Source organism: Neolamprologus brichardi, chromosome 18, assembly GCF_056152115.1.
Source record: "Neolamprologus brichardi isolate AB-2024 chromosome 18, ASM5615211v1, whole genome shotgun sequence".
NCBI lineage: Eukaryota > Metazoa > Chordata > Actinopteri > Cichliformes > Cichlidae > Neolamprologus > Neolamprologus brichardi.
In genome coordinates this window covers 16,208,486-16,235,039 of record NC_142121.1, presented here as the reverse complement: position 1 = coordinate 16,235,039, position 26,554 = coordinate 16,208,486, and the positions used below count along the sequence as shown (strand labels likewise).

At 39.8% G+C, this 26,554-nt stretch overlaps 2 protein-coding genes across 3 annotated transcripts; one reads left to right on the top strand and one right to left on the bottom strand.

Annotated features, from left to right (window-relative positions):
• The first annotated feature begins 1,859 nt into the window (after positions 1-1,859).
• ackr4a (atypical chemokine receptor 4a) lies at positions 1,860-17,168 on the top strand. The gene is made up of 3 exons (XM_006792200.3): positions 1,860-1,878; positions 3,110-3,182; positions 13,160-17,168. Exon 3 carries the CDS (start codon positions 13,175-13,177, stop codon positions 14,279-14,281), a length of 1,107 nt encoding a protein of 368 aa, XP_006792263.1. The 5' UTR covers positions 1,860-1,878; positions 3,110-3,182; positions 13,160-13,174; the 3' UTR covers positions 14,282-17,168.
• On the bottom strand, positions 17,118-26,240 carry e2f5 (E2F transcription factor 5). Of its 2 annotated transcripts, none has more exons than XM_087831658.1 (8): positions 25,916-26,240; positions 24,580-24,689; positions 24,243-24,400; positions 23,597-23,709; positions 22,821-23,133; positions 19,303-19,440; positions 19,022-19,060; positions 17,118-18,075 (listed from the first exon to the last, which is right to left on the bottom strand). In XM_087831658.1, the coding sequence occupies exons 1-8, from the start codon at positions 26,042-26,044 to the stop codon at positions 17,999-18,001; spliced, it is 1,077 nt and encodes a 358-aa protein (XP_087687784.1). In that variant the 5' UTR covers positions 26,045-26,240; the 3' UTR covers positions 17,118-17,998. The 2 variants fall into 2 exon arrangements, with proteins under 2 accessions (XP_087687784.1, XP_087687783.1); XM_087831657.1 differs by having other exon boundaries at positions 22,821-23,139; positions 25,916-26,239.
• Positions 26,241-26,554: the final 314 nt, after the last annotated feature.

Here is a 26,554-nt window from a genome sequence, read left to right as displayed (position 1 = left end):
AATCTGGGTGGAGGAGCTGCAGGTAAGTTTGTAGGTGCGCACACACACTGTCAGCACCACCTGAGGGACTCTGGAGAAATCTGCACAAAGGAAATGCTCCAGAAAACAAACGATGAGCAGCACAAACAGCGCAGAAGCCAGAACACTATACCTCTTGCAGACACAAAGATCTGGTGACAACTGAGGGGTTTCCTCAGCTTTAAACAGTCAGCCTTGATGTCCACATGAGGAACAGGTGTGTTAATCAGTCCCATGAGTGACTAGTGGCTAAACCGAAACAGACTCACAAACTACATAATCAAACCATAATCAAACCTATAACCAGTTCAGAATCACCACTTAACTCAACATGCATGTCTTTTTCTGTGGAAGGAAGCTGGAGGATCTGGAGAGAACCCACACAGGCGCAGGGAGCACAAAAACAATACATTATATTGTTAAACTACAACATCACGTTATGTCAAAGGCACTCATCGAAGTTCTCCCCCAACAGGTCAGTGCATTTCACCATACCACAAAAAAACTGCTGAACTCAACTCCCCCCGATCCTACATCACCACAGAGTTTCTACAGGATGTGATAGAGCCAGGTCGCAGGGCCTGGAGGATATGCTGCCAATTCACTGTCATTAGAAACTCCAGCACCAAGATTATTAAATAACCAAGGTTAAATAATGAAATACTAAAACTATATGTGAAAAAAGTTCATTTAACTAGAAATGCAAAAAAAAGAAAAATGTAATAAAATATTGAACAAATAAAAACTAGCTTAAAACAACCTAAAACAAAATAAAAACACATGAGGAAATCTCCTTAGTTTTAGTATTTGTTACGCCAATCAAATGTGTTACAACAACTTGCCTAATGTGGTCTTAATGGACATGTTTATTGAGAATTTGGACGTCTACCAGACGGTGACTCATCTGCTTTGAAGAAGCTCTGTGTTTTTATCGAAATTCCTGTACTGACTTTCCTAAATCCTGCCTCTGGCATATGACCTAAATACAATAATACACTGAAACTAATAAAAACAAAACATATTCAAACAAAAGAGAAACGAGCAAATTCTGGAAACTAACGGAAACCAAACTGGATTGAAAGCAAAATGTCAAAATGAAATAAAAATAAAAAATAAACAGAAAATACAAAACTATAATAAACTATAAACTAAACTGAGAAAGCTGGTTTATTCCTTGTGCTTTGAGGGTGTATCTTCATGCTGAATCTTCTGTTTTGCAACTTAGCAGGGCAACTTTGTGGTGTGGCGGGGTGTAATGATGTAATTTTTGCCCCATGCAGGCCGCTTTGTAATAATTAAAAAGACAATGTAATTTTTCTGCAATAATCACTGATAGAGCAGCTCACTCAGAGAAATAACAAATGCAAAACAATTTCATTCATAAAATCAGAGCAAACTGAGTGTCTGTTGGTTTCCTGTTGATCGAATAGCTTCAACTGGCCTCAGTGGGAACGCCAAACAGAAGAGAAACAACTCTGTTCTTCTGCCAAATGTGGATGGATGACAAACGAATCTTCACTCTTCACTCTGCAGGCTGTTATCGCCGTGGGCGTGGGCGTATACAGTGAAATACTGTACATATCTCAGTGGCACTGGTCTACTTCCTCCTTGTTTGAACTCTCCCTGTCCAAATGTTCTTAGGGTGTCTACTCTGACTCAGTCTAAACATGTTCAGTCATGTTCAGACACAGAAACAATTCCTCAATAAACACCACAAACAAATGGTTTAGTGTGACTTGGTTTCTGTCTCCTGTCACTTGACTTCTCTCTCTGTCTGAGTCATCCTTCTCAGAGGTGCAATTGAATTGCACGGATACAAGATTCAGCTGGACTTGAAACTGGACAGATTTCCTCCCAGTGGTAAGAACAGTTCCTGACTCGATGACAGACAAATCCTTTAACAACTCCGTCAGTGATATATTGTTGTTGGAACGTCAGAAAACAATAAAAAATACAAACAGAAATAATTTCTTATTGTTTTATATCATATGCATTGCATAAAAGGGTTTCTCATCACATTGTTAAACTTTGCAGCAACATAAAACTTGTTTTGAAATCCTTTCCCCTTTATTTTTTCTGCAAATGTGAATGCATTTGAAACCAGCGGGTGCTCCCTTCACACAGAGACAGTCCAAATATAATCAAAGACTGCGGCTGGCATAGTACATTTGATGCAAGCTAACAAACATTAAATTTGAATTAAATCTGACAAAATATGGAGGAAACCTACTATTAAACTCATCCGGCTGGAAAATGAGTTTCAGCTTTAAACCAAATGCTTAGAACAATTTGTGCTTTATGAGAACTGCTGCAAAGCAAGTTGGTTTTTAAGGTGTTAAAACTGTGTTTGGGTAAGTTTAGTGTAAGGTTTGGAGTTATGGATGTGGCTTAGTGGGGATACAGTATTCAAATGCAGAGTAACAAGTGTGTCCGCATGTGTCATCTCCAGGCATGTGCATAGGTTTCCTCCAAGCACTGGTGGGACGTCAGTGGGAGCATTTGAGCATCAGTAGGTTTCAGTTCCTTGATTTGTGCAGAATTTTGTGCATTTTCTCCACCAGCTTCTGCTGGAGTTTTCTTATTTACGTGAAGAGAAACCCGAAAACAAAGCACCAGATGGCACAGCCAGATTCCCTGAGTAAATTCTTAGCTTTTTTCTTGTTTTTACTGTGGGGCCCACATACATCTGTTTTAAATACTGGAGCGAGGTATGCCCGCTGAGCACCCCGAAAATCTCCACATGTGCTTTCTGTTAAATCCAAAGCTTGAGTCTTTATTTTAGTATTTATGAATACAGAGTTGTATTCAATTTGCAGTAGGGAAACAAATGGAAACTTCACAATGGCAGTTTCTGTCCCTTACAATAATCCACTCCTGCACATGCATTGCAAAAAAAATAGTTTAGGTAAATAAAATAAATGCAGTGGTGTTACATGCTTACCCTTTCAAATAAACAAAAACTTTAAAATAAAAAATCTGAATCGATCAAACTCACATACAGATTTGTTTTTTTGTTGTTGTTGTTGTTGGTTTTTTTTTACTTCCCGCCCACACGCGCTGCGCTGGTGTCAAATCAAACGTACCTCCTCAGAGCAGTCTGAAGCCGGTCAGCAGCTTGGAGCGGAGCTCGCTGTGCACACGGGATCGATCGTTAATAAAACACAGTGAGTAAATATCAAACATCTCTATGTATCTGTGAAACATATTCATGTTTCTATTGTATTCATGCAAGCTTCGTTTTAAAAGCTGATTGGCTGCTTAGATTTACGGTGAACACGAGAGACAGGTTTGTTGTGAGTTCGTTTTTTACACCTGTGCTATGCAGTCACCATTCATTTATTTTTGTAATATTTTATATTACTGAGTGATTTAAGTCTGTTTGTTTGTCAGTTTTTTGTAATGTAGGTATAAAAACAGAAGTCAGAAACATTATAACAAAGCAGTTATTGAATAAGAAGTTAGATATTTACTTGAGTCACACATTCCAGTAAAGTTTTCAGTAAAATAAAGATTTAAATAGCCTTACATGCAAATGAATGTAAAATAATCAGCAGCAAGTACATTTTAAAGTAATATTAGAAATGTGATTTATCGTAACTGGTTCTTAGATTGTTTTGATGAATCAATGTGGAGTGACGTGCAGATATTTATTCAAGCACAGCATGTAATATGAGGTACTTTCACTTTATCTTTTATACTTTAAATCCACCAGATCCACTAAAAAGAAATGATAAGGTATTTTACAAGCTTGTACGAAGATAAACATGTATTAGTGAGAGTATGGCCTTTTTCTCATCTATTTAAGTATAGGACTTTCACATGTAAATGACTATATTTTAACATAGTACGACTGAAATTTTTGAACTTATCAACTCAGTTATTATTATTCCTTTAATACTGTTTTCTACAGTGCAGAGTAAAACTAGAGAGCAACTACAAATTCTGTTCTGTCCCAGAACTCAGTAAACTTTAAACAGGAGCATTATTGCACAAAAAGAAGATCATCAATTTCCTCCTTGAGCAGCACTTTGTTGGCTGGGTGTAAAAAAGTCCATTTCCATAGCAAGAAATCTTGAAGAAACCTTCAATCAAGAATCAGGTTCTCATTATGGATGGTCGTGAGCTTGGACCGACTGGGGTTGTGTAAATAACCCCATCGTAAACCAACATATGTCTTTAATCAGAATCTGAATCAGCATACTTTATTTATTCCTGGGGAAATTATGTGGGTTACAGTTGCTCCAGTACAGTAACATCAACAAAAACAGACCAGACTATTTAACAGTAGAATATGTTAAGATATAGGGAATAGCAGAATATAATATATAATCACCAAATAATAAATCATTCCTTAACATTACGCTTTGATAAGAGTTTTACTTTAATTAGTTTTTGTAATTTTGCCTTAAGATGTTTATTCTGAAGCCATTCTCACATATGCTGAACACGTGTTGCTTTCCCTTCACTTTACAATCCAGCTCATCCCAAGCCATCTCTGTTGGGTCTATGCTGGGGGAGTAAGGAGGCCAGGTCATCTGTTATGGTGGTTTGCTCACTGTCCTGTTAAAGGACAAGTGATTCAACTTCATATCAAGTTAGCAATGGTGGCAGTGAGGAGTAAAAAACAATTTCTAGAGGAGGGTGGACCACAGCAATAACCAGCTGTGGTGGAGAGATAATGTTCACTATAAACTCCAAACAGATGATGATTGTTTGTCGTTCCAAGATGTTGACTTAGGTGTTCCTTTGAATTCTGAATAAATTACAATAAATCAACCTTGTGTTGTGTCCACACATACTATTGCATTTGTTCTGTAGATGCATTTACCAGAAGCGCTAGAGGGCGCTAGTGAGTATGTTGTTCTGGTTGTGGTTTTAAAAGAAGAAAAAGAAAAAATAAAGAAAGGAGTTATCTCCGGTAATCCTCTGTTCCTACCTTCGTGTGTGTGTAATGCCTGCTGAACTAACACCACACAACAAGTGGCGACGAGAGTAGTGGTGATTAAGTTATGGCTCTGCTCTCTTTGCAACCCCCGGCTGTGTTCCTGGATTGTCCGGGCGAACCGAAAATTCCATTTGCTGCGTGGAAAAAGTTGTTCGATAACTACTTGCTGGCGATCGGGGGTACTGACTTTGCTACGGAGAGGAAGAGGGCCCTGCTCATTCACTGCTTGGGAACGGAGGGACAACGAATCTACAGCGCCTTACCACTCGCTACGGATGATTACGAGGGATCCGTAAAGGCTTTGGAAACGTACTTTCATCCTAAAGTCAACGTTGTCGCCGAGAGATACCGTTTCAGGCAACGAGCCCAAGCTGTCGGTGAGTCTACAGATCACTACGTTGCAGCACTGCGTGAGCTCGTGAAACAATGTAAGTTCGGGGCTATGGAGAATGAAATGTTGCGGGATCAACTTGTAGAGAAGACAAATAATGCTCGTATACGTGAAAGACTGCTAATGGAGGAGGATTTGACGCTCGATCGAGCTTTGGAAATTGCTAGGCGTACAGAGGCTGCAATAGCTGATGCAAAGGCCATTGCTGTTGGTGAAACAAAGCCTGTTGCCGCTGTTCAAGTACAAAAGAAGATGCGCAAGCCAAAATACAAAGCAGCTAAAAAAAACGGATACAGCTCCGACGTGCTACCGTTGTGGTTCAGCTGATCACAAAGCCAATGATAAATCCTGCCCCGCCAAAGACTGCAAATGTAATACGTGTGGAAAAATCGGACATTTTTCGAGAGTGTGTAAATCTTCTCATAAGCCTGTTAATGAAGTGACTGTGCCTGAAATGTGTGTTTTAACTGTTGACAATTGTGTCAGTGGTGATCCGGCTAAACTGATGTGCACTGTTACTGTCACTGTACCAAATACTGCACAGGCATGTACTGTTAAGCTACTAGTAGACACAGGGTCTGGTGTTTCCATACTGCCTGAACATGTTTACAGCACAAAGTTTGGCTCAGTTAAGTTAAGTAATCCAGCTGTTCAGCTTATTACATATTCAAAAGAGAAACTGGATGTATTAGGGTGTCTTAGAGCTGACATTACTTACAATGGCAAGAGTGCCTCCACAGATCTCTACATTGTGAGAACAGGAACACCCATACTGGGAATGGACTTGGTGACTGCCCTCCAGCTACACATAAAAGGGGGACAATTAGTTCTTGACAGTCCCAAGGTCTGTGCTACACTTCAGCAAACCTCTGCTCTGCCCACTCAATGTAAACAGGAATGTGAGTCTCCAGTTGCATTCGGATGTGCAAAGGACTTTGTACATAAAGTGAAGGTGCGACCTGAGGTGCAGCCAATACAGCAGAAACTTCGGCGCTTACCCCTGTCAGTCCGTGATGCTGTTTCCGCAGAACTCAAGAACCTTGAGGAACATGGCATCATAGAGAAAATCGATGCATCTGAATGGGTCTCCCCGATTGTAGTCACTAGAAGGAAGACTGGTGGCATACGCATGTGCGTTGATTTGAGAGAGCCTAACAAAGCGGTGGTCGTTGACAGTCATCCCTTGCCACTGATAGAGGACATACTGTCTGAGCTGCGTGGGGCTGTCATGTTCTCCACCCTGGATCTTAAATCCGCCTACCATCAGCTGAAACTACATGAAGAGAGTAGAGGGCTCACTGCTTTCATTACACATGAAGGACTGTACCAGTACTGCAGAGTTCCCTATGGGTTGAGTTCAGCACCTGCAGTGTTCCAAAAGATGATGACAGAAATCCTACGTGGCCAGAAAGGGGTGCAATGCTATCTTGATGATGTCATCATATACGGAACTTCAGAAGCCGAACATGAGGCCAACCTGCGTGCTGTGTTACACAGAATCAACAATGCAGGACTGAAACTCAATGTTGACAAATGTCAACTCCGTCAAACTACCCTGAGCTTTTTGGGTCAAAAGATCGGTCCAGAAGGTCTGCTGCCAGATGACTCTCATGTCACTGCTATCCTGCATGCTCCGCCCCCTACTGATCCTGCAACCCTGCGCTCATTTCTTGGCTTGAGTGCATGGTACAGCAAGTTTGTGCCAAATTACGCGACTGTTGTTGAACCTATGAGAGCTCTACTGCGTAAGGACTGTTCATTCCACTGGAACGAAGCAGCTCAAGCAGCGTTTGACCAAGTCAAGCGGTTAATCGTGCACAGCCCTGCCCTGGTGATGTTCGACCCCAGTAAGCCAACCATAGTCTCGACAGATGCCTCAGACTACGGTGTAGGTGCTGTTTTGACTCAACTTGACAGTAATGATGCAGAACAGACTGTTGCATTTGCATCTCGCAGCTTGTCTGATGCAGAGAGGAAATACTCAATCGTTGAGAAGGAAGCCCTAGCTTGTGTCTGGGCTGCTGAAAAATGGCGCACATGGCTCTGGGGCAGAAAATTCCTCTTACGAACAGATCACCAAGCACTTACAACACTGCTGACTACTAAGGGCAATAACAGAGCTGGTCTACGCATAGCCAGATGGTCAGCTCGCCTGTTGGAGTTTGACTATGAAGTGGAATATAGAACTGGGTCATTGAACCATGTTGCTGATTGTCTTTCTAGGCTTCCACTTTCCGAGACAGACATGGCATGTGCAGAGGATGTGGAGTCGGTTGCAGCCATCCTCACTGATCTTAGTGCTGTGTCTGAGGATGCTTTCCAGTCAGAGTGCAAAGCCTGTCCAGTGTTCACAAAGCTCCGTGTGCAGATACAGAAAGGCTGGCCTGCAAGGAAGACGTCACTGGAACCTGACTTACAGCCGTACTTCCCAATCCGCCATGAACTCGCGGTCTTGAATGAGTGCATCGTCAGAGGTACACATCGATTGCTAGTGCCTGAGTCGTTGCAGAAAAAACTCACTGATATAGCTCATGAAACTCACCAAGGCATTGTACGTACCAAACAACGCCTGAGGGAATTGTACTGGTGGCCCAAAATGGATTGTCACACAGAGACACTGATAAAGAACTGTGCAACGTGCAGACAGAATGATAAGTCCACTGTCACCCATGATGCTCCACTCCAACCCATTCCTTTACCAGCTGCTGCTTGGGAAAAGGTGTCTGTGGACATCATAGGCCCTTTTGAAATAGCCCCTTCTGACTGTAGATTTGCCATCACATTGGTAGATTACTTTAGTAAGTGGCCTGAAGTAGCTTTTGCTTCCCGAGCTGATGCAGCTACTATCATTCAGTTCCTTTCTGTAGTTTTCTCTCGTGAAGGGAATCCAAAGACATTGATAAGTGACAATGGCTCTCAATTTCTCTCTGCTGAGTTTGCTGACTTCCTTAAAAGCAGGGGAATCCAACACCTGAGATCTTCAGTTTATTACCCAAGAGCTAATGGGGAAGTTGAGAGATTCAATAGGTGCGTTAAAGACTGCCTACAGACTGCCTCGATTCAAGGACAACCCTGGAAATCGTTCCTCAGAACTTACCTGATGGACTACAGAGCAACCCCTCATTCAACAACTGGAGTTTCCCCTTCAGAACTGCTCCATGGACGACGAATGAGAACAAAGTTACAGGTAATGGATATGCCTGTTCCTCAGACAGAGAGGCGTACCATGTGCGAAAGAGTTAAGAATAAGCAAATGAAAATGAAAGAATACACTGATGCTCGCAGACACGCCAAACCATCCAACTTTCAGCCTGGTGACAAGGTACGGGTTAGGAAGCCATGGAAGGTAAAGAAAGGCGAGTTAAAGTTTTCCAAACCAAGGACTGTCATGACAAGGAAAGGACCAAACACTTATTTGCTGGATGATGGACGGACCTGGAACGCCTCACACTTATCGGCTCTGTCAGAGCTGAACACAGGTACTGATTCTGACACAACAATGGACTGTCATAAACCAGGAGCTGATCTAGCATCTAACTCTGAGCCTGATAGTTGGCTTAGGCCCACCAGGATGAGGAACCCACCTTGCTGGACCCAAGACTTTGTCATGGGAAAGTGAATGTTACTGAGTAATGTGAAATATGTTAAACGTGTATTAGGTGACATACATCAGAATGATGAAGTCAGGTTCACATAAGAAATCCTTGTTCAAAGGGGGAGATGTTGTGTCCACACATACTATTGCATTTGTTCTGTAGATGCATTTACCAGAAGCGCTAGAGGGCGCTAGTGAGTATGTTGTTCTGGTTGTGGTTTTAAAAGAAGAAAAAGAAAAAATAAAGAAAGGAGTTATCTCCGGTAATCCTCTGTTCCTACCTTCGTGTGTGTGTAATGCCTGCTGAACTAACACCACACAACACCTTGTCACACAAAGATCCTCTCAAACCATCACAGTTCCTTCTCAGTGCTACACAGCAGGATCCACAAGCATCCAACCAACTCTGTGTCTTGAAACAGTTAGATCTAAACTAAGACTAATCGGGCCAGAGTAAAAATTTCCACTGCTCTGATGTCATGTCTGATGTGCCTCTTGGCCAGAGTAGTTCTCTAAATCGTATTTGTCTTTCTCGATAATGCTTTATTTTATTTTGTTTATTTATTTATTACAAATGAAAACATCAGAGGGACAGCTTATGTTGAATAGTTTTGAGATGAAGTTATAGAGGCAACACTGAAATGGTTTGAACGTTACTTTCCTGACTGCACTGTGCAAGTGTAAAGTTTAGTGGAGGGGGTGGGGGTTGTTTTTTCAGGACTTTATCTGAGGCCTGTGATTCCAGTGAAAGGAATTCTTATTCCAGTGAAAGGACAGTTTCATTCTTCTGACTTTGTGGGAAAAGTTGGGGGATGGTCCCTTCCTGTTCCAGCATGACTGGAATCTCACCAGTGCATAAAGCAAGGTCTTTAAAGACATGGTTGGGCAGATTTGGTGTGGAAGAACTTAAATGGCCTGCACAGAGTCCTGACCTCAACCTGACAGAACGCCTTTGGGATGAATTAGAGAAATGTATTTCTGGAAGAATGGTTGAAAATTCCCATACACCCACTCCTAAACCTTGTGGAAAGCCTTCCCTGGAGAGTTAAAGCCGTTATAGATTGGGTGGGCTGATATCACATTAAACCCTATAGATTAAAAATGGGATCTCACCCAAGTTCATGTGGGTGTGAAGGCAGACGAGCAAATACTTTTGGAGCAGAAGACGAAGTGAAAGACCACAGAGAAGATTCATGGATGTAGTGAAGGTGGACATGCAGGAGATTGGTGTAACAGGATGGTAGAGATAGGGTAAGACATATAGGGTAAGCTATAGTGACCATTAAGTGGGATTTATGGTCCATGACCATATTGTGCTCCTTTGTTTCCTTGGCGGTATGTTTTGGGTCATTGTCAGGCTGGAAGAACCATCCACGACCCATCTTTAGTGTTTTTGCTGAGGGAAGAAGGTACTTGTCCAAGATTTTGTCCTGTACCCTTGGCATAAAAACAGTCCCAGGACATTTTTCCACCTCCATGCTCCATGCTTGATTTTGGTTTCATCTGATCACAGCACTTTCTCCCAAGCCTTCTCTGAATCATTTAAATGTTCACTGGCCTGTACATGTCTGTTCTTGAGCAGGGGGACGTTGCAGGAACTGCAAGATTTCTATCTATTAATGTATAGTTTGTTACGGATGGCATCTTAGTAACTGTGGTCACAAATGCCTTCAGATTATTAACAACTCTTCCTGTGTAGTTTTGGGCGGATCCACCACCTTTCTAATGATCATCCTCACCCCGTGAGAGTCATGGTCTGAATGCTGTGCTGGGTGTTGGGACAATAGTCTAGGATGAAGAACTTTGGCCATGTTTAATGTAAGTGTCCATGACTATGACACTACATACAGAAAGGATGCTTTTCTGAATATGGTTGCTCTGCAGAAAACAACCAATGGCCTTTTAATAATGCCCAACAGTTAACTGAAAAACATTCCACATGATAAACCCATATAACGAGGCAAAAGTAATGAAGATACTGCCAGTAGTGTTGTGTCTACAGTTTATTTTACAAGGGGGAAAAAATATTACAAACAACCTTGATTGAGTCAGTCTGTGCAAATGTTTGACATGGTTCTCTAAATATTTCCCGTGCCATTGCACTTTATTTGTTGATCATTTACTTGTGTATAGAAGTGAAAGAATGTGGGCATCTCGTGCTCCGAACTTGACTATAAAAACCTCGAAATCAATGTCTAAAAAAGGGGAACACTGTGAAGATAATTATAAATGTAGTTGTCAAATGAATGTAGTGGCAACAATAATATTCCCCTGTGAAAGTCAATGGAGAGGAGATTAATGTGCTGTAATCTTTGCAAGAGGATCTCCAGGGAAATTTGATAACATGCACTGGTAGAAACTAGTGCACTTTGGACTTATCAGTCTGCACGGAGGCTAAATGAACTTGTTTTATTTATCAAAGTGAAGGTACAAAAAGGGAGGAAGAGTTCAAGTCAGGGCATGGTGTCCAGATGTTACCACTGATAGCACCACGACAGAATAATTAACACACAATCACACAACTGTTTCCAGATTGCAGTATTTCTTCTTTACGTGTATTTTCTTAAACCCAGGGAACGTGAAGTTTCTAAATGTTTCCTAATGTGGCTCCAGTTCTGCTTACAGCTTAGCAGTGTTGTATTTTACTGTTTTATTGTAATGGGAACATAAAATCCAGACATCAGATCTATAGTTGCCTGCAGCTTTACAGGAATCGTGGCACTAAATTTTGATTTATTTTTGTCAGTTTCTAATTTGTGTTCCCTCTTGATTTAAGATAGTCCCCCTGCCAAGTAATGTGCACACTGTTGCTCAAGCAGAATGTTTAAAGACACGGTGAAATGAAATGCTTTTTGCTTTTTTCAGTATTTTTACAACAAAATCCCTCTCTTCTTTTAACCAATGAGCTATATAATTTGTTCAGTTTTCTTGTGTTTGAGGAGTGGTTATATGAATTACCTGTGGTATACATCCTGACCTCTGTTGCACTGACTTCACTCCCTCAGAAAAATCTCTCATTCAGCATTTCTCGCAAAAGTGAAACTCTTGAAAATACAAAAAAACTGAAGCTGAGAAGAAAACAGAGAAAATAGAAATGAGAACTACAGCACTCGGTTTTAAAACTGCAGTCATGGCAGAATGCGTCCTCTGGTTGCACCCTTCTCTATAATACTAATGGCCACTTGCCTTTAAAGTTGTTGATTGAATTTTCATGAGGAAAACTTTTTCATTGTTTTCTTGTATGCATATTCGAGGTGATCATAAACCCCAAAGCTGTATGGCTTTTGGGAATTTGTGCTAGCGTTACTGACATCCTTACCTTAAAAATACGAAACACATCATATGACATATTAACCATGCTGTAACTTGGGTTTTGAAACTTGGAATTTGGGGTTCCTGTGACATTTTCTTCTTTTTTGATCATAATCAATCATTATTCATTTTGCAGATTAATTTCACTGTACTCATATCTATTGTTTCGATGAGAGTGGGTCAGCCTATACTTAACCATATTATTACAATAATAATATGGTGTGTTCATACAAAAAGCAAACCAACTTTTCCCCTCAGATATTTGTCCCCAACATCTAAAAAGAGGAGGAGCACGGCAACCAATCACGTTACAGCAACATACTTTCAGACGTTACAATGTAGCCTACCTTTCTCCAAACTGAGTTCATTTTCTCTGTGTTTTATCTAAAAGCAAAGTTTAACCAGACCACTCCAATCGTCATCTCCGCATCCTCCATTTCTGATTTGTCAGTGGTGTCAGGAGAACCCCAGCTGGTTCATGCTGTTTTTCAGCAATGTTGCAATATTTTAACATGCACAAATGTACTATGCCCTCTTCTTTGGTTTTGTTGAGAATGCACCATTACACATGCAGTCATAGCTTTTACTAAGAATGATCAAGAGAGACCGAAGGACAGGAAAAAAGAAAAGCTTGAAAGAGAATGAAAAATACAGTGCTCTTACAACATAAATAAAGTTTCATTTGGTTAATCTCTAAGGTTTCAGGGTTTTTGGGTTTTTTTCTAAGAGGATAATCAAGGAAATTCTAAATGACTGCCCTGAATTACTGCAGTTAAGTCATATCTCAAGAACTGGATTTAAATCTGCCTCGTATATAAATCCTGCAAGTGTTTGTTGTTTGTATCACTCTGGGGATGTATATCTTTGTGAATGTTTACGTCTGTATTTCCCTTGACAGTTTTATATCATCAACATGGATTTCTCAGAGGAAGACTACGACTATGAAAACACCACCTACAACTTCACCTATGATGACTATCCTGCCGTATGCGAGAAAGGGGACATCCGATCTTTCGCGGCCCTCTTCCTGCCCATCATGTACACCGTGTGTCTGGTGGTGGGACTGGCTGGAAATGTTTTAGTCGTGGCTGTCTATGCCTACCACAAACGCCTGAAGACCATGACAGATGCCTTCTTGACCCACCTGGCTGTGGCCGACTTGCTCCTGCTCCTCACGCTCCCTTTCTGGGCTGCTGATGCTGCAAGGGGCTGGGAGCTAGGGGAGGTTGTTTGTAAAATCATGTCCGCCTGCTACACAGTGAATTTCACCTGCTGCATGTTGCTGCTGGCGTGCATCAGCTTGGATCGTTATTTATCGCTGGTCAGAGCACAGGATAGAGACCAAAGACGATGGCTACAGAGGGCGTTCACCAGGAAATGCTGTTGGAAGGTGTGTTTAGCTGTTTGGGTGACAGCTTTCCTCCTTGGCCTTCCTGATTTAATACTCTCAGAAGTGAGGCAGGCATCTGATAGAAATATCTGTCTAACCATCTATCCTTCATCTATGGCTCGAGGAGGTAAAGCTGTCCTAGAGGTGGTGGAGGTGTTGTTGGGATTCCTACTTCCTCTGCTGGTCATGGTGACCTGCTACTGGCGGGTGGGCTGTGCACTCCGGGGCCTCCCTGATGAGAGCAGAGGGAAGAAGTGGAAAGCTCTGCGTGTCCTTCTCATTGTCGTAGGGGTGTTTGTGATGACTCAGCTGCCTTACAACGTGGTTAAGGTGTATCGGGCAATGGATACAGTCTACAGTTTAGTGACCCACTGCGGGACGAGTAAGGTGCTTGATCAGGCGGCTCAGGTGACAGAAAGCCTGGCTCTCACTCATTGCTGTCTGAACCCGATCCTCTATGCCTTTGTGGGGTCTTCCTTCAAGATGCACATGATGAGAGTGGCCAAGAAGTTTGAAGCGCAGCGAAGGAAGAGGGGAAGCAAAACAACAGAAACTAATGTGGAGGAGGGGATGGAAATGTCATTCAACTCCCACACTGCATCCCAAGAGACAAACACATTCTCAATATGAGACATGACTAAAATGTCAGTGAGGTCTATGTGTCTATATATGCACACAAGGTCCAGCAGGAGAGCATATAAAGCTTTTGTTGATGTAGGGTGTAGCAGCAGTAGCAAAATGCTTGCAAATCATTAAACTGTTCAAAAATTCCACTAGTTTTAACAGTCTGTTCCTAAAAACAGTCTTTTTCTGCCAAAGCGAACAGTTTATGTGCTGGTTTCAAAGAGCTCCAATATATATTACTCTTGCCCTCTGTTGAGGAGAAAAAAACAAACATTTCAGCCACATATATTTTATGAAAAGACCTGTTGAGACAGTTTGTAGTTACTCTTTGCAGGAGTAGATGTATTTATTTACAGTAGTATCCATTAGCGTTTGGACAATGACATCCACCACAGTGGGTTCACTGAGAACTAATTCAAGTATTGCATTAAATTTTCAAGAATTACGGACATTCTTATTCACAGTGCTCCGTTTTCAAATTCTGGAAATTAATTTTAGATATAAGGATTATTTTTAATAGCTGGATGAAAATCCAAGTCCATGGACATCACCAACTGCTGCATTTCATTTCTTGAGATGCTCCACTTGGCTCTTACTACAGCTACTTCAGTTGCTGCTTGTTTTTTTGGATTCAAAAACCATGCTTTTCTAAGTTGAAGTCAGGTGACCAAGTGGCAAGTTAAGAATATCCCAGCTCTCTGCCTTGAGAAACTCTTGGGTTGATTTTCCAGGATGCTTTGGGTTTTTTCCGTGTACACTGTAAAATGCTATCTGAGCAGAGAGTACAGGCCTGTACACTTCATAATTCATCCAGCTACTTCTATAAGCAGGCACATCATTAATAAACACTAGTGACCCGGTTGCACTGGCAGCCATGCCAATGCCATAACACTGCCTCCACTATGTTTGACAGATGATGTGGTTTGATTCATATCACGAGTCATTTCTCTCTTCCTCCATATGTTTCTTGTCGTATCAGTCTGATAAAAGTTCATCTTGGTTTCATTTGTCAAAAAAAAAAAAAAGGAAAGTCTAATCTGTCTTTCATGTTGCTGAATGTAACCAGCGGTTTGCACCTTGTGAAACACACTGTGCTGATCATTTATCATGAGGGTGTATCTGGAGAGTAGACTTTGCCAATAATATGTCTACCTCCTCCCCAGTGTTCTTGGTTGTTTTTTTGTTTTTTTTAAACCAAGGAAAGAATTCTGCAATATTCCACTTTAGTTGCTTTCTGTGGTCTTTCAGGTCTTGTTTTTGAGCTGGCCTTCTTTTAAAGAACATACTAGATTGCATTTTTCAACCTAATGATGTCCTACCTCACCCTTTTTTAATATCTTGCGGGACATAATATAAGGAGCTCAGTAGACAGTTACCAAATACAAGCTCAACACTTTGAACCAAATGCAGATATTTGTTTAGTTTTCCATTATTCTGCTTCTCAACTGTCCAGTTACATCTAAAAATGGGAGGCTGTGTAGCTATAAAGTCAGTACATTAATCACGTTTAAATCAAATTTATTGTTTGATTTAAAAATCTGCTGAGGTGGTGAACAGAGGTAAAATTACATAAAAATATTCTCCAAATACTTATGGACCAAACTATCCTTTTAATCCAGATCTTCAAGTTAACTTGTGCTTCTCTGAAATTTCACCAGAAACTTGCACTCTGCCCACACAGTTAAGATTTATTACTAAACTCTCTCTGCATTACACACTAAAAACACCCACAAAGGAAAGAAAAACCAGACCTGCTGGAACTTCAGCTTTGTTGAAATAGTGCCTTGTTTAATTACAATCAACCATGAATAAAAACTCCAGACCCATTTCATGTAATAATCTGCACAGCCTGTAAACCAGATATTATATCGTGCACCTATGAAAGGGTAAGCAAAGACTTTGAACCTCTGTATGTTTGCCAAATGTCTGTTTTTCTCAGCTCAGGATATATCCTGAAAACTTAAAAAAAAAAACCAAAAAAAAAAACCAAAAAAACCAAACATTAACCATCAACCAAATTGCTGCAGTGCGCTGCTGGTGTTTCAGAATCGTGTGATACATCTACATCCACTGGGACTTTGGTTTGATGTGGGAACGCCGCATTTGTTGTTTCCTGAATTCCTAGGAACATCTGAAACACACATTTTTCCACACACAGATTCGCTCCTCTGCACTGAGAGCTGAGGCTGCACAGCGGGGTAAAAAACACTTTTTTATGAGGCAATGACGACAAGTTTGTAATCGTACTTTATCACTACATATGGGTTTACCACTGAGCTGAAATTCCTTAGAAAATGTGTAGCTGCAGACAGAGGGAGGGCTGGACACATTCAGATATTAATTATTACCCTTACCGTCCAGCATCGGCATCATTAACCCTGACAGATATAAACAGGATACTGCATAGTTCAAATGTTTTTGATGTCTGTTGCAACTTGTTATTCTTTTTTGCTCCAATTTGACAAAATGTATACAATCGAATGTTTACTTGTGTCATTCATTTTCTATTCATTAGATGTGAGGTTTATTTATTATTCTTTAATATTTTTTTTCCCTGCATCCCAGCTGGTGGAACTCAAGTATTGGTGTATACTGCAGGTCACACACTGTGGAAAGCATCTGAGAGATGTTATCCATCTGTTAAAAGAGCAAAACACTTCATTGAGCCAAAAAAGAAAAAAAAAGGGGGGGGGGAGGGGTTGATCCAATTTGAATTGTTGCATACCTTCTGTGTGAGTCAAGACAATTTTGAAAACAATTATTTGTTTCAGACTCAAAATTTGCATTCGAGTGATTTTTGTTCATTTTCCTTACATGCATTTCTTTTGCAAATACAACTGTGCTCATTTAACTGATTTATTGAGAACATAAACAATATTTCTTACAATAAAAAAGGAAGTATACAAAAAAACAACTCTGCAATTGTACTATATTTAGAACAAAAGTGCAACAAATTAAATTAAATTATGATTAAGGCAGTCAACTAACTTCAGTTTCAAACCTAAACTACTTTTTTTTTTTTTAATTAAATAAGTAAAAATATTCAATTATTTAACTAATGATAGGATAAACTGAGGCCTAAAATGGCAGTATCACAATAATTTAGAAAAGAAAACTTTCTGACATTTTCACAAAAACAATGTAAACAAAATGTAGCCAAAACATTAATTCAATAAATACAAAACGGTGGTTGAAATTTAACTGGGAAATTGAATAGATGAAGACGTACTGCATGAAGACAAAGCTTACATCTCCTGAACCGGATCATCAAAGAAGCAAATACTGAAATGTTATTGCAAAGTTCAACTTATCTACAACACTGTTACAGTCCCAAAAGTGGATAAGCTGTGCAAAGGAAAACAGTTATCAACAACTCAAGCTTTCCGCTGGATGTGGAAAAATACAGAGACACAAAAGTGCAGCAGGAATGTGAGGAATGTGAAGGATTTCTCTGTTTACTTGAGACCTCGTGGCTCATGGCTTTATAAATACCTTATGGTTCATTAAATCAGGCACTTGTTTTTGCTGGACAGAGTCTGGATATGTTTAGCTGTGAGGTGCACATCAGTGAAGTCTTTGTTTTTTGTTTTTGTAAGATGACAGTGGTATATCAAAGTATCATCTTTGAAATTTTAACAAAATAGGACAAATCTTTACAGTTTTTAAGAGGCAGAAAGTGCTTCTCAAGATTGTAAGAGTGTGCATCAGAGTCACCGTCAGACATCAGTAATTCAGGATCTGCACATCAAACAGGTCACACACTCCCTCGTTGTCATCCAGGTTGAAGCTGTAGTCTATACCTGAATTTGGAGAAAGGAATCAGTGCAAAAATGAAAAGATGGCACCCACACTGAACACAGATTCCAGCTGTTGATGATTTAGGACCTAGATCAGGATGTGAAAGGCAAGGCCCAGAGTTCAGAATTGGCCCGACAAAGACATTAATCCAGCCCGCTGCACTGCTTTGGAAAATGTCAAGGAGGGCCAACATTTACACTTTCATCTGTATTTTCATAAGTTTTACAGCTCCTTTAATAGATAAACAATTAAATAACATTTTATATTCATGTTTAACATTCCTGTTTTTTTGTAGTCTACTATAGAAATTTTCCTTTTCTTAATTAACAAAAATGTTTTGAACAATGAGCTACCAGAACTTATTCTATAGTTTTACACTTTTATTTCTGAGTTTAAGCCCAAAGAGTTGTGCTGTCAGAACAGCATTTCTTCTTTAGACTGACTGACTTAGAAGTGGATGACTTGGATGACTGATGAAATGTTTCTCCCACTGAAAGCACTACGTCCAGGAGAACAGAAGCAACTTTTTGGGAAATGTTAATATGCCAAATTAAGATGTTAAATATGTCAAATAATAAACCTGCTAAGCATCAGGATGTTAGCATTAACTCAGGATCATCTGTTAATCATCATCTGAATGTCTTCTCTTTGGCCTCCAGTCGTTAAAATGGACACATTAGTGATGCCTAAGGTCTGAAAGGTAAAACCAGAGAGCTTTATAACAGAGTTAGGGGTTTCAGTTTATCTGAAATAGGACTTTATGGCGGTCTATATGTAGGTAGACTACCTCCAGTAGTTAGGGGTAAGTGTGCCCCCAATTAGACAGCATTACAGAAAATTGGGGCACTGAATGGAAGCCAAGCAATGCACTGCTGTGGAGGGGTTAGCAGCAATATATATTTAAGCGTAGATACTGGATGTAGTTAAAACAGGTGCTGTGATGCTTACCATCAGTGGACATGAGTTCATCAATCAGGTCAACAGCTCCTACAAAGAAAATTAAAAACATGTTTCTATTCCACTGTGGTGCAAAACGTTCACTGTTCTGGACCATTTGTAGCATATCTGTAAACAATTCATTCCTTTCCTCCCACTGAAAGAAAAAACATTAAATAAAAGCATGCTTAGACCTAAGAGCGTCAACTGAATCAGAACTGAAACAAATGTGAAGTAAACATTAAAAAAAGGAAAAAGACTCTTCTGATTGTATTCAAATCCCTGGGCCTCACCCTCTCGGTTATCCTTCATGTGGTCTCCAGTGGCACTGAGCTTCAGTAGGCTGCTCACATCCAGAACAGACTGGAACTCCTGGTCCACCAGGTCCATCTCCTGCTGCTCCAACCCCATCACTGGTCGACCGTGATAGACTGCAGACAGAATGAGGAGTCGAAACAAGGTCACTTAACCTCATAATGAAGGATTAAGTTATCTGGAGGCAGAAAACAACAAATGTTGGAATGTGCACTTGTTTACTTTAATGTAAGAGTTTGAAAAACATGATTACCACCACTCTCATTTGTCCAGTAAATAAGAAGTTAATGCCAAAAGGCTGTTAATTTATTAATGTCCACGAGGTCATGCCTGAAAAGAATCCTATACATGGCCCACTTTTAATCTGAATTATTTTTACCTAACTCATTCTTAATGTACAAAAAAAATAAACACACCCAACCCTATGCACTGGCTTCGCATCTACACACCACTGTGCAAAACATACCATAAGCTTTCATTTTATAGATTCCAAGTGTTTCCAAATGTTGAGTAAGTAAAAATCATTCAGTGAAAGGTCTTGTGATTTTGTTGGGGAAATTCCTCATTTTTTTATTTTCTGGAAGGATGGTCAGACTGGGTTTCGCTTTGACACTCTTCTACTTTTAGTGCAACTCTGACTCATCCTCTATAAAACTTAGAGCTGTCAGCTGTTGATCTGTCAGATATACTGGAAGTCTTTTTTTTTTTTAAATAAAGCCACATGAACATATGCAATGATTAGCCACATTAAAACCAGTGAAGTATATGGCACCGCAATGCAATATTCTGATGGAGGGAAACTGGCATCAACGTGGATGTTACAAGCACCACCCACCTAAATACTGTTATAACCCTTCTACACAGCTTAACAGGTTGCCCACAGGTTGCATGGAATCCAGTCTCAGCATTACAGAAATGTACAAAAACAAGTCAAATTAAGGGAGTGCCTACAAGACCCACTGCAGGCATCCTGGTGCCGGACACCACAGGATAATTTCAGAGGTTCTGTAACCATACTCAGAGGGGCCAGTGTATTTTTCCACAGTATTAGGCAGGTGGTGAGGCAACCTTTAAGCAGTGTAAACAAGTTGTCAAGTAGCTGCCATTGGGAGAAATTTGATATCTTGTGACTCATTTAGGTGGAGAATGTTATTCCAGAGAATCGGATAAAGAAAAATGAAACTGTCCCATAGTAACAGCACTTTGAGGTTATTGAAGATCAAGTTTTCTGTGCAAAATTTTGTTCATACTCTCCTTGTTTATCATTTTTTCACAAGCTACAAGAGATTGAAGTAAATCTGCAAAGAAATGGGTCAAACTGTGCATACTGACGCTACAGTTTTCCTAAGACTTTAGATTCTTTTCTTATGGCCTAGATCTGGTTCATGTAACTCTGAAAGTCAGCTTGCTAAGAGAGGGAACATCGTGACAGACAGCAGTTTTATTTTTTGTTTCAAGATATTAGCACTGTATAGTATTACAGAAGAAAGTAGCAAATAATAACTTCTGCTGTTCCCGCATGTCAAGACTCTACAACAGCTAATACTTCTAAGTCAGCTGATAAACAGCAATACTTTTAAAACAATAAATCAATCACATTTACATAATCAATTTCACATTTGTCCGTGGACAGTGACACATTTTCATAATTTTGCAACTTGATCAAAATTTGATTAAAGTGCAGACTTTTCGGTTTCTTTAAAGGGTTTTAAGAAAAGTACTGCATCAACCGTTTTGGAATTGCAGCTATTTTAATACACAAGCTCCACATTCAGTGGCTCAGAACTCACTAGACAACTGACTGACAAGCAGCTTCCTGTCAAGTGAGGCTTGTTTCCACGTTACCTCACAATAAAACATCTATAACTTCCATCTTGATGTTGTGTGCGTGGTTTACTGGAAGCTGAGTCTGTCTGGACTGTGTCTGTAGGCAAAACATTTCTCTGAAGCCATCCTGCAATACAGTTAAACAACCAGGAGATCCTCTGATATTTTTATAAGACTGACAGGCCAATTATTTTGCATTCCAGTGCTGTTGACAAACACCTTTATAACCAGATACTAAAAAGTAAATAGCAAATTGAGAATTTTACATGGTGAATTACAAGAATTACATTTACCTCTATGTACCATTAAAAATAATGATAATGCAAGTTTTTCTTCACCTTGAAAGTTATGGTGTGGATTTGATAATGTCTGGTATTGTTAAGGAACTATTTTTGAATAAATGCCAGCAAAGGCTGCACAGTACCGGTTGCAGTAATATGCCAAGAAGTGTTGCAATGCATCAGGCCATGACCAGACATGACTATGTGAACATCAAAAATACCAGAAGTGAAATCCTTAAATGAAGAAGGAAGCACTTTTGACTGCTCCTGAGGGGTCACCACAGAGGACACATCTGCACGTTTTATTCTGACACAGATTTCACGTCGGATGCCCTTACTGATGCAACCCTCCTCCCATTTATCCAGACTGGGCCTGGGCCCCCCTGAGGCTTAAATACATTAAAGTATTAAAAATCAGGACCACACATGCAGTTTATTCTGTTAAAATAGGCACTGAAGTTCAGAAACAACATGCGCAACTGTAACTTGAGGCCAGTTTATACTACCTTCACATTATATCTAAAATATTTTATCAGTTTCTTTCTTTAAGCCAACATGCATGGGATTTATAACTATAGATTTATAGTTATCATCCATAACAATCTGGCACTACAGAAAGAAGAACACAAACTCCATTGTTAAAAGCAGTTAAATGAAGGGCAGTGCTTACAAATTAAATGTAACAGCAAAAGCACCCATCACTCATAGTAGACCTGTTTGTTTAACATTGACAGTGTGTCTTTCTTAAAAGAAAACACACTATCATGTGTGTTAGGACACATTCATTCTTTTAAGAATATATGATGTTCGATACATTTTCTTTTTTTTTTTATAGAAACGATAGTCTTTATATAGGACTTTAAAAAAAGGGGTGTACAACACATAAACTGACCGACATCAGAACAACATATAATGGCTTCCTGAAAACTTTCTTTTCCTAACTAAACATGAGTAACTTCCAAGTCTACAACAAAGGAAATGAAGTCTTCTAATGAAAATACGTATTAAATGCTCTTTTTTAGCAGAAAATTAAATCTATAATTAACAGCTCTCACTAAACATGTGGCTAGCAATTAAATCATTTGCAAAATAACCAAAACGCTGTTATCAAACAATAAACTGCAATAAAAACTGTTCCAACAAAAACTAAACATCAGAAAGTAAACCTAGTTTTTCTGAATTGGTCACTATGTCAGAAGTTTCTTCTGAGGCCACTTTAAATTTCACAAATGACTCAAGTTGTAGAAGTTTTTCTTGACTACAAATGCAAAATTTTTATTACACATGTGTTCACCGCAGCTTCTTTAGCAGGCAGTAAAACTCTGTGGTGGTTTTGTTGAAGAACTTCAACAGCATTAAAATTCACATACCCTAAAGCCCATCCTTACCCATCTGCACGTCAGGAGGGGTGGCCGACGGAGTCAGCACATCTTCATGTTCTGGCAGCACCATCTGGTGGTCTGAGCAGAAAGACTCCTGGCTGCAGCAGGAGGTGGTGTTGGTGTTGGAAGTGGAAACTGAAAGAGGGAATCTCTGCAGGCTCGCGGGGGTGCTGGGTGGAGTTGGCATCTGACAGATGTCATCAGTGGGAGGTACAGAGAAGACCACAGGCACTCTGGAATCTGAATCTCTGTTGATAAGCATGACCTGAATGGGAGCAGAGTGGCTGCGCAGGTTCACCTGGTACTTCTTTTGACCACTCTGACCCTTAAAAACAGCAGCATGTCATTAAGTATGTCATTTAATAAAGCAGTTATATAGTTGATCTTTTTTTAAGAATATTTAAAACTGATCACATGATCACAAGGACATGAAATAAGATGCTTGCAGTGATAAACACAGAAAACTATCAGACAAATGTGCAGCGTTTTTAGGTTTGCACTGTTTAGTTTCTGTGCAACTTTACAGTTTTACTGTTTACCATCACAGCAATATCTAGATGCTCACAAAGTTACAGGCAAGCTGATTGATGTTAGAGCACACATAGGCCATTATGTACAAAATAAAAAGCCAAATGTAACGAGAATCTTGCAGCTCACTCACAAGCTTTTATCCACCTGTAATAAAATCTGCTAGACAAAGCCTGTGCTGTGTCTGGCGTCTGCTCTCATTATAGCAGAGTCAAATAAAACAGTACATTTCTATACAACCAAAGCAATACTACCATTTCTGGCAGTGGCACCTCCAGCTGAGTCCCAGCAGGAGCCACAACAGCTAGAAGGGTTTCTCCACTAAAAGCGCTGCAGATGTCTTCATGCGTCACAAATTTATATGTGTAGAAGTGTTAAAGAAGCCGGATTACTGTTGGAAGGAAATGGAGACAATAAACTTGAAAAACAAGAACTGTGAGCATTGTGCAAATCGGGATTAGCCTGGATGTCATTTCACTGCTTGACAATGGCAATTATATTTATAATCCCTGCTTTATAGTGTTTTCTCTGATCAATAGGCAAACAATGTTAAAAGGATCAGAGAAGGATTTGTTGTCTCTGAACTGAGTAAATGGGGCCTCAAGGGAACTAGAATTACAAACTATGCAGACAACACTACAAAAAACACCCGGTGATATTTCACTGCAAAACAAAGCAAGCCCTACTAACAGATATTTTACTCATTTAATATGAAAAAACTAAATTAATATTTGGTTATTTTACAAATTCTTAAGATGAAAAAGAAAATCAAAACTTCTGTTCTGCCAACATATGATAGAAAAGGCAGAGCGATGACATGAGATGCACAAAAGCAGCGTCTCCAAGTGAACTAAGAAAAACATTTATTTCAAAAAATGTAGTCATAAAAAGGATATGTGTTGACAATGGGATCATGGTTCAAGTGTTTGATGTTTTCCTCCAGCCAGGCCTTCTGGTTGTCCAGCTCTTTCTCTTGGGCTTCCAGCTCAGCAATTTGGGCCTTTAAGACATTTACCTGCTCCAAAGCCTCCTCAGTTTGGCTGGCTATGTTCTCACCCCTTAACATAATGTACAAGATAAGGATGTTTTCTCAGCATTTGCTCCATCTGCTTCATCTTCAATTAAAGTGTGTTTATCTTTAAATTAATGTAAGCACCAACTCTGAATGCATTTTTAAATCTACAGAAACATTAAAATAATAACAACTTTTTGAAATAGCAAACATTTTGTTTCACACCTCCACTGGATTACATTCTTGTTTTTCTTCTCAATTAGCCCCACCCCTTCCAGTACATTGGTGATATCATATATCCTCCTCTTCTGCTTCACTGCCAAGCTGTCTGCAGCCTGTTAATTCAGACAGACATATCAACATCACATCCATATTTCCATATCAGCTGTTCGTTTATAGCATCTTGAGATATACACTTGCAGGTCCATCATAGATACCAGGAAGTTTCTGCAGGAAATGCTTCATCTGTGAATCCAAGAAATAGGGAATTTGGCAAATTAAGCTGCACAAAACAACAAATCAAACTCCTTGGCAGAAGAAGCCAGTTATACAATACCAGAGGCGAAGGGAGGAGGGAAAGGGCTGAGTAACCTGCTGTGTAAACATTGCCCAAGTTTGGCGGGCAAGAAGAGAGGGAAAATGCTACCAATGATAATAAATAAATAAATAAATAAATAAATAAATAAACAGCTGCAGTAATTAAAGCTTCAAGTAGATCAGAGATTGACAAAGGCAGTTAACATGAAACAGAAGTCTCTAAGGAGAGCACTGGAGTGTGAAAGTCATTTACAAATTTTACTGGATGCCCAATACTTAAGGACATTGCTAGTGGGAAAATTCAATAGATGTAATCAATTATATATATAAAACTGACTGGAAAAAAACTTGATTTGGGTACCGCATTGTTATATGTTACTGCAGGATCCCACAGGGAGTCAATTGATATCTGCTAGGTCTCAGGAGCATAAAGACAGGTAGGCAGAAACCTTAATTTCAGGAGTTAAGTCTTAGCCTTCTCTTTTAAAAGAAGATGATTCCATTTCATCTTATAGCCCATGGACATATGAACCTGGTGACACTGGATCACAGGATAATGCCATGTTTAATCATAATGCAAAAAGACTGGGGATCAGGGTGCCACTCTGGCATCTCCCTGGTCGCTCATTAAAAGTAGGTTTCAAGGGAGTCTGCTATTAAACTTATTAAGTGTATTTTAGTGCAATTCAATTAGGCCTGATTTAGCATTAAACAAACGATAAATTGATAAAGCATATGAAATACAATGATTAGCTAATTTTCTGTCAACACATACTCTAAAAATATTTTTTCTTTTTAATGAAGAAAAAAAACCTTTTCAGTATCAGTGGAACTATAAAGGAGGAGTCCGGGTAATGGCGGCTTGTTAGTCCACCTGTTAAACAAATCAGTATACCTGACTGGACCCGTAATGACCGACAGCCCTTTGTTCGCATCTGTTGTATTAATGTTGTCAGTGGAAAACACCACTTAATGCTCCCCCCCCAAAACAACCCACAAAACCCGTCGTCTCCGTTTTACTGACCACTTTCAAATCAAGGACGCCGTCCTTGGCTTCTTGGAGCAGGCTGACAAACTTAATAGTGAGAAGCCCCAAACTTTTCTCATGGCGACTCGATGTCGAGCGTGCCGTCTCAGTCGTCTCAAACTCCATCTTCTTTTTATAAAAGAAACCCTTACTTGTTTTTATTCAGCCACCTGCGTTTTAATGCGAATAACGATAATTTCTTTAAGTTAGCAAATAACGTCGGATCCCTTAACGGGACGACAGCAGCACCTGAAGGGTTTTTAAATGAACGGACGTTACGTTAGGGTCCTGTTGCTATGGCAACCCATTTGTGGCTCGTGCCACGGTCGACCCCCACCGCCGAGCTCGTGCCAACTAAGTCCCGCCTCCCCGCACATCAAACATCACTGACCAATCGGTACGATTAGTATTAGTATGGAAGCCCATAGCAGCCAAAAATATAGGTTAACATTTTTTTTAACTAATTAAAAAAAATATATAACATTTTATTGAGCTATTCTACTTATTTAAATTATTTTGTTATAGGTCGTGTTTAATTTTAGCTTTCCTAACAAGGATTTCATACCATCTCAAGTATATCTTATCATATTTTGGTAAAATTCCAAAACACATATTCAAATTAACTTTTTTTTATCT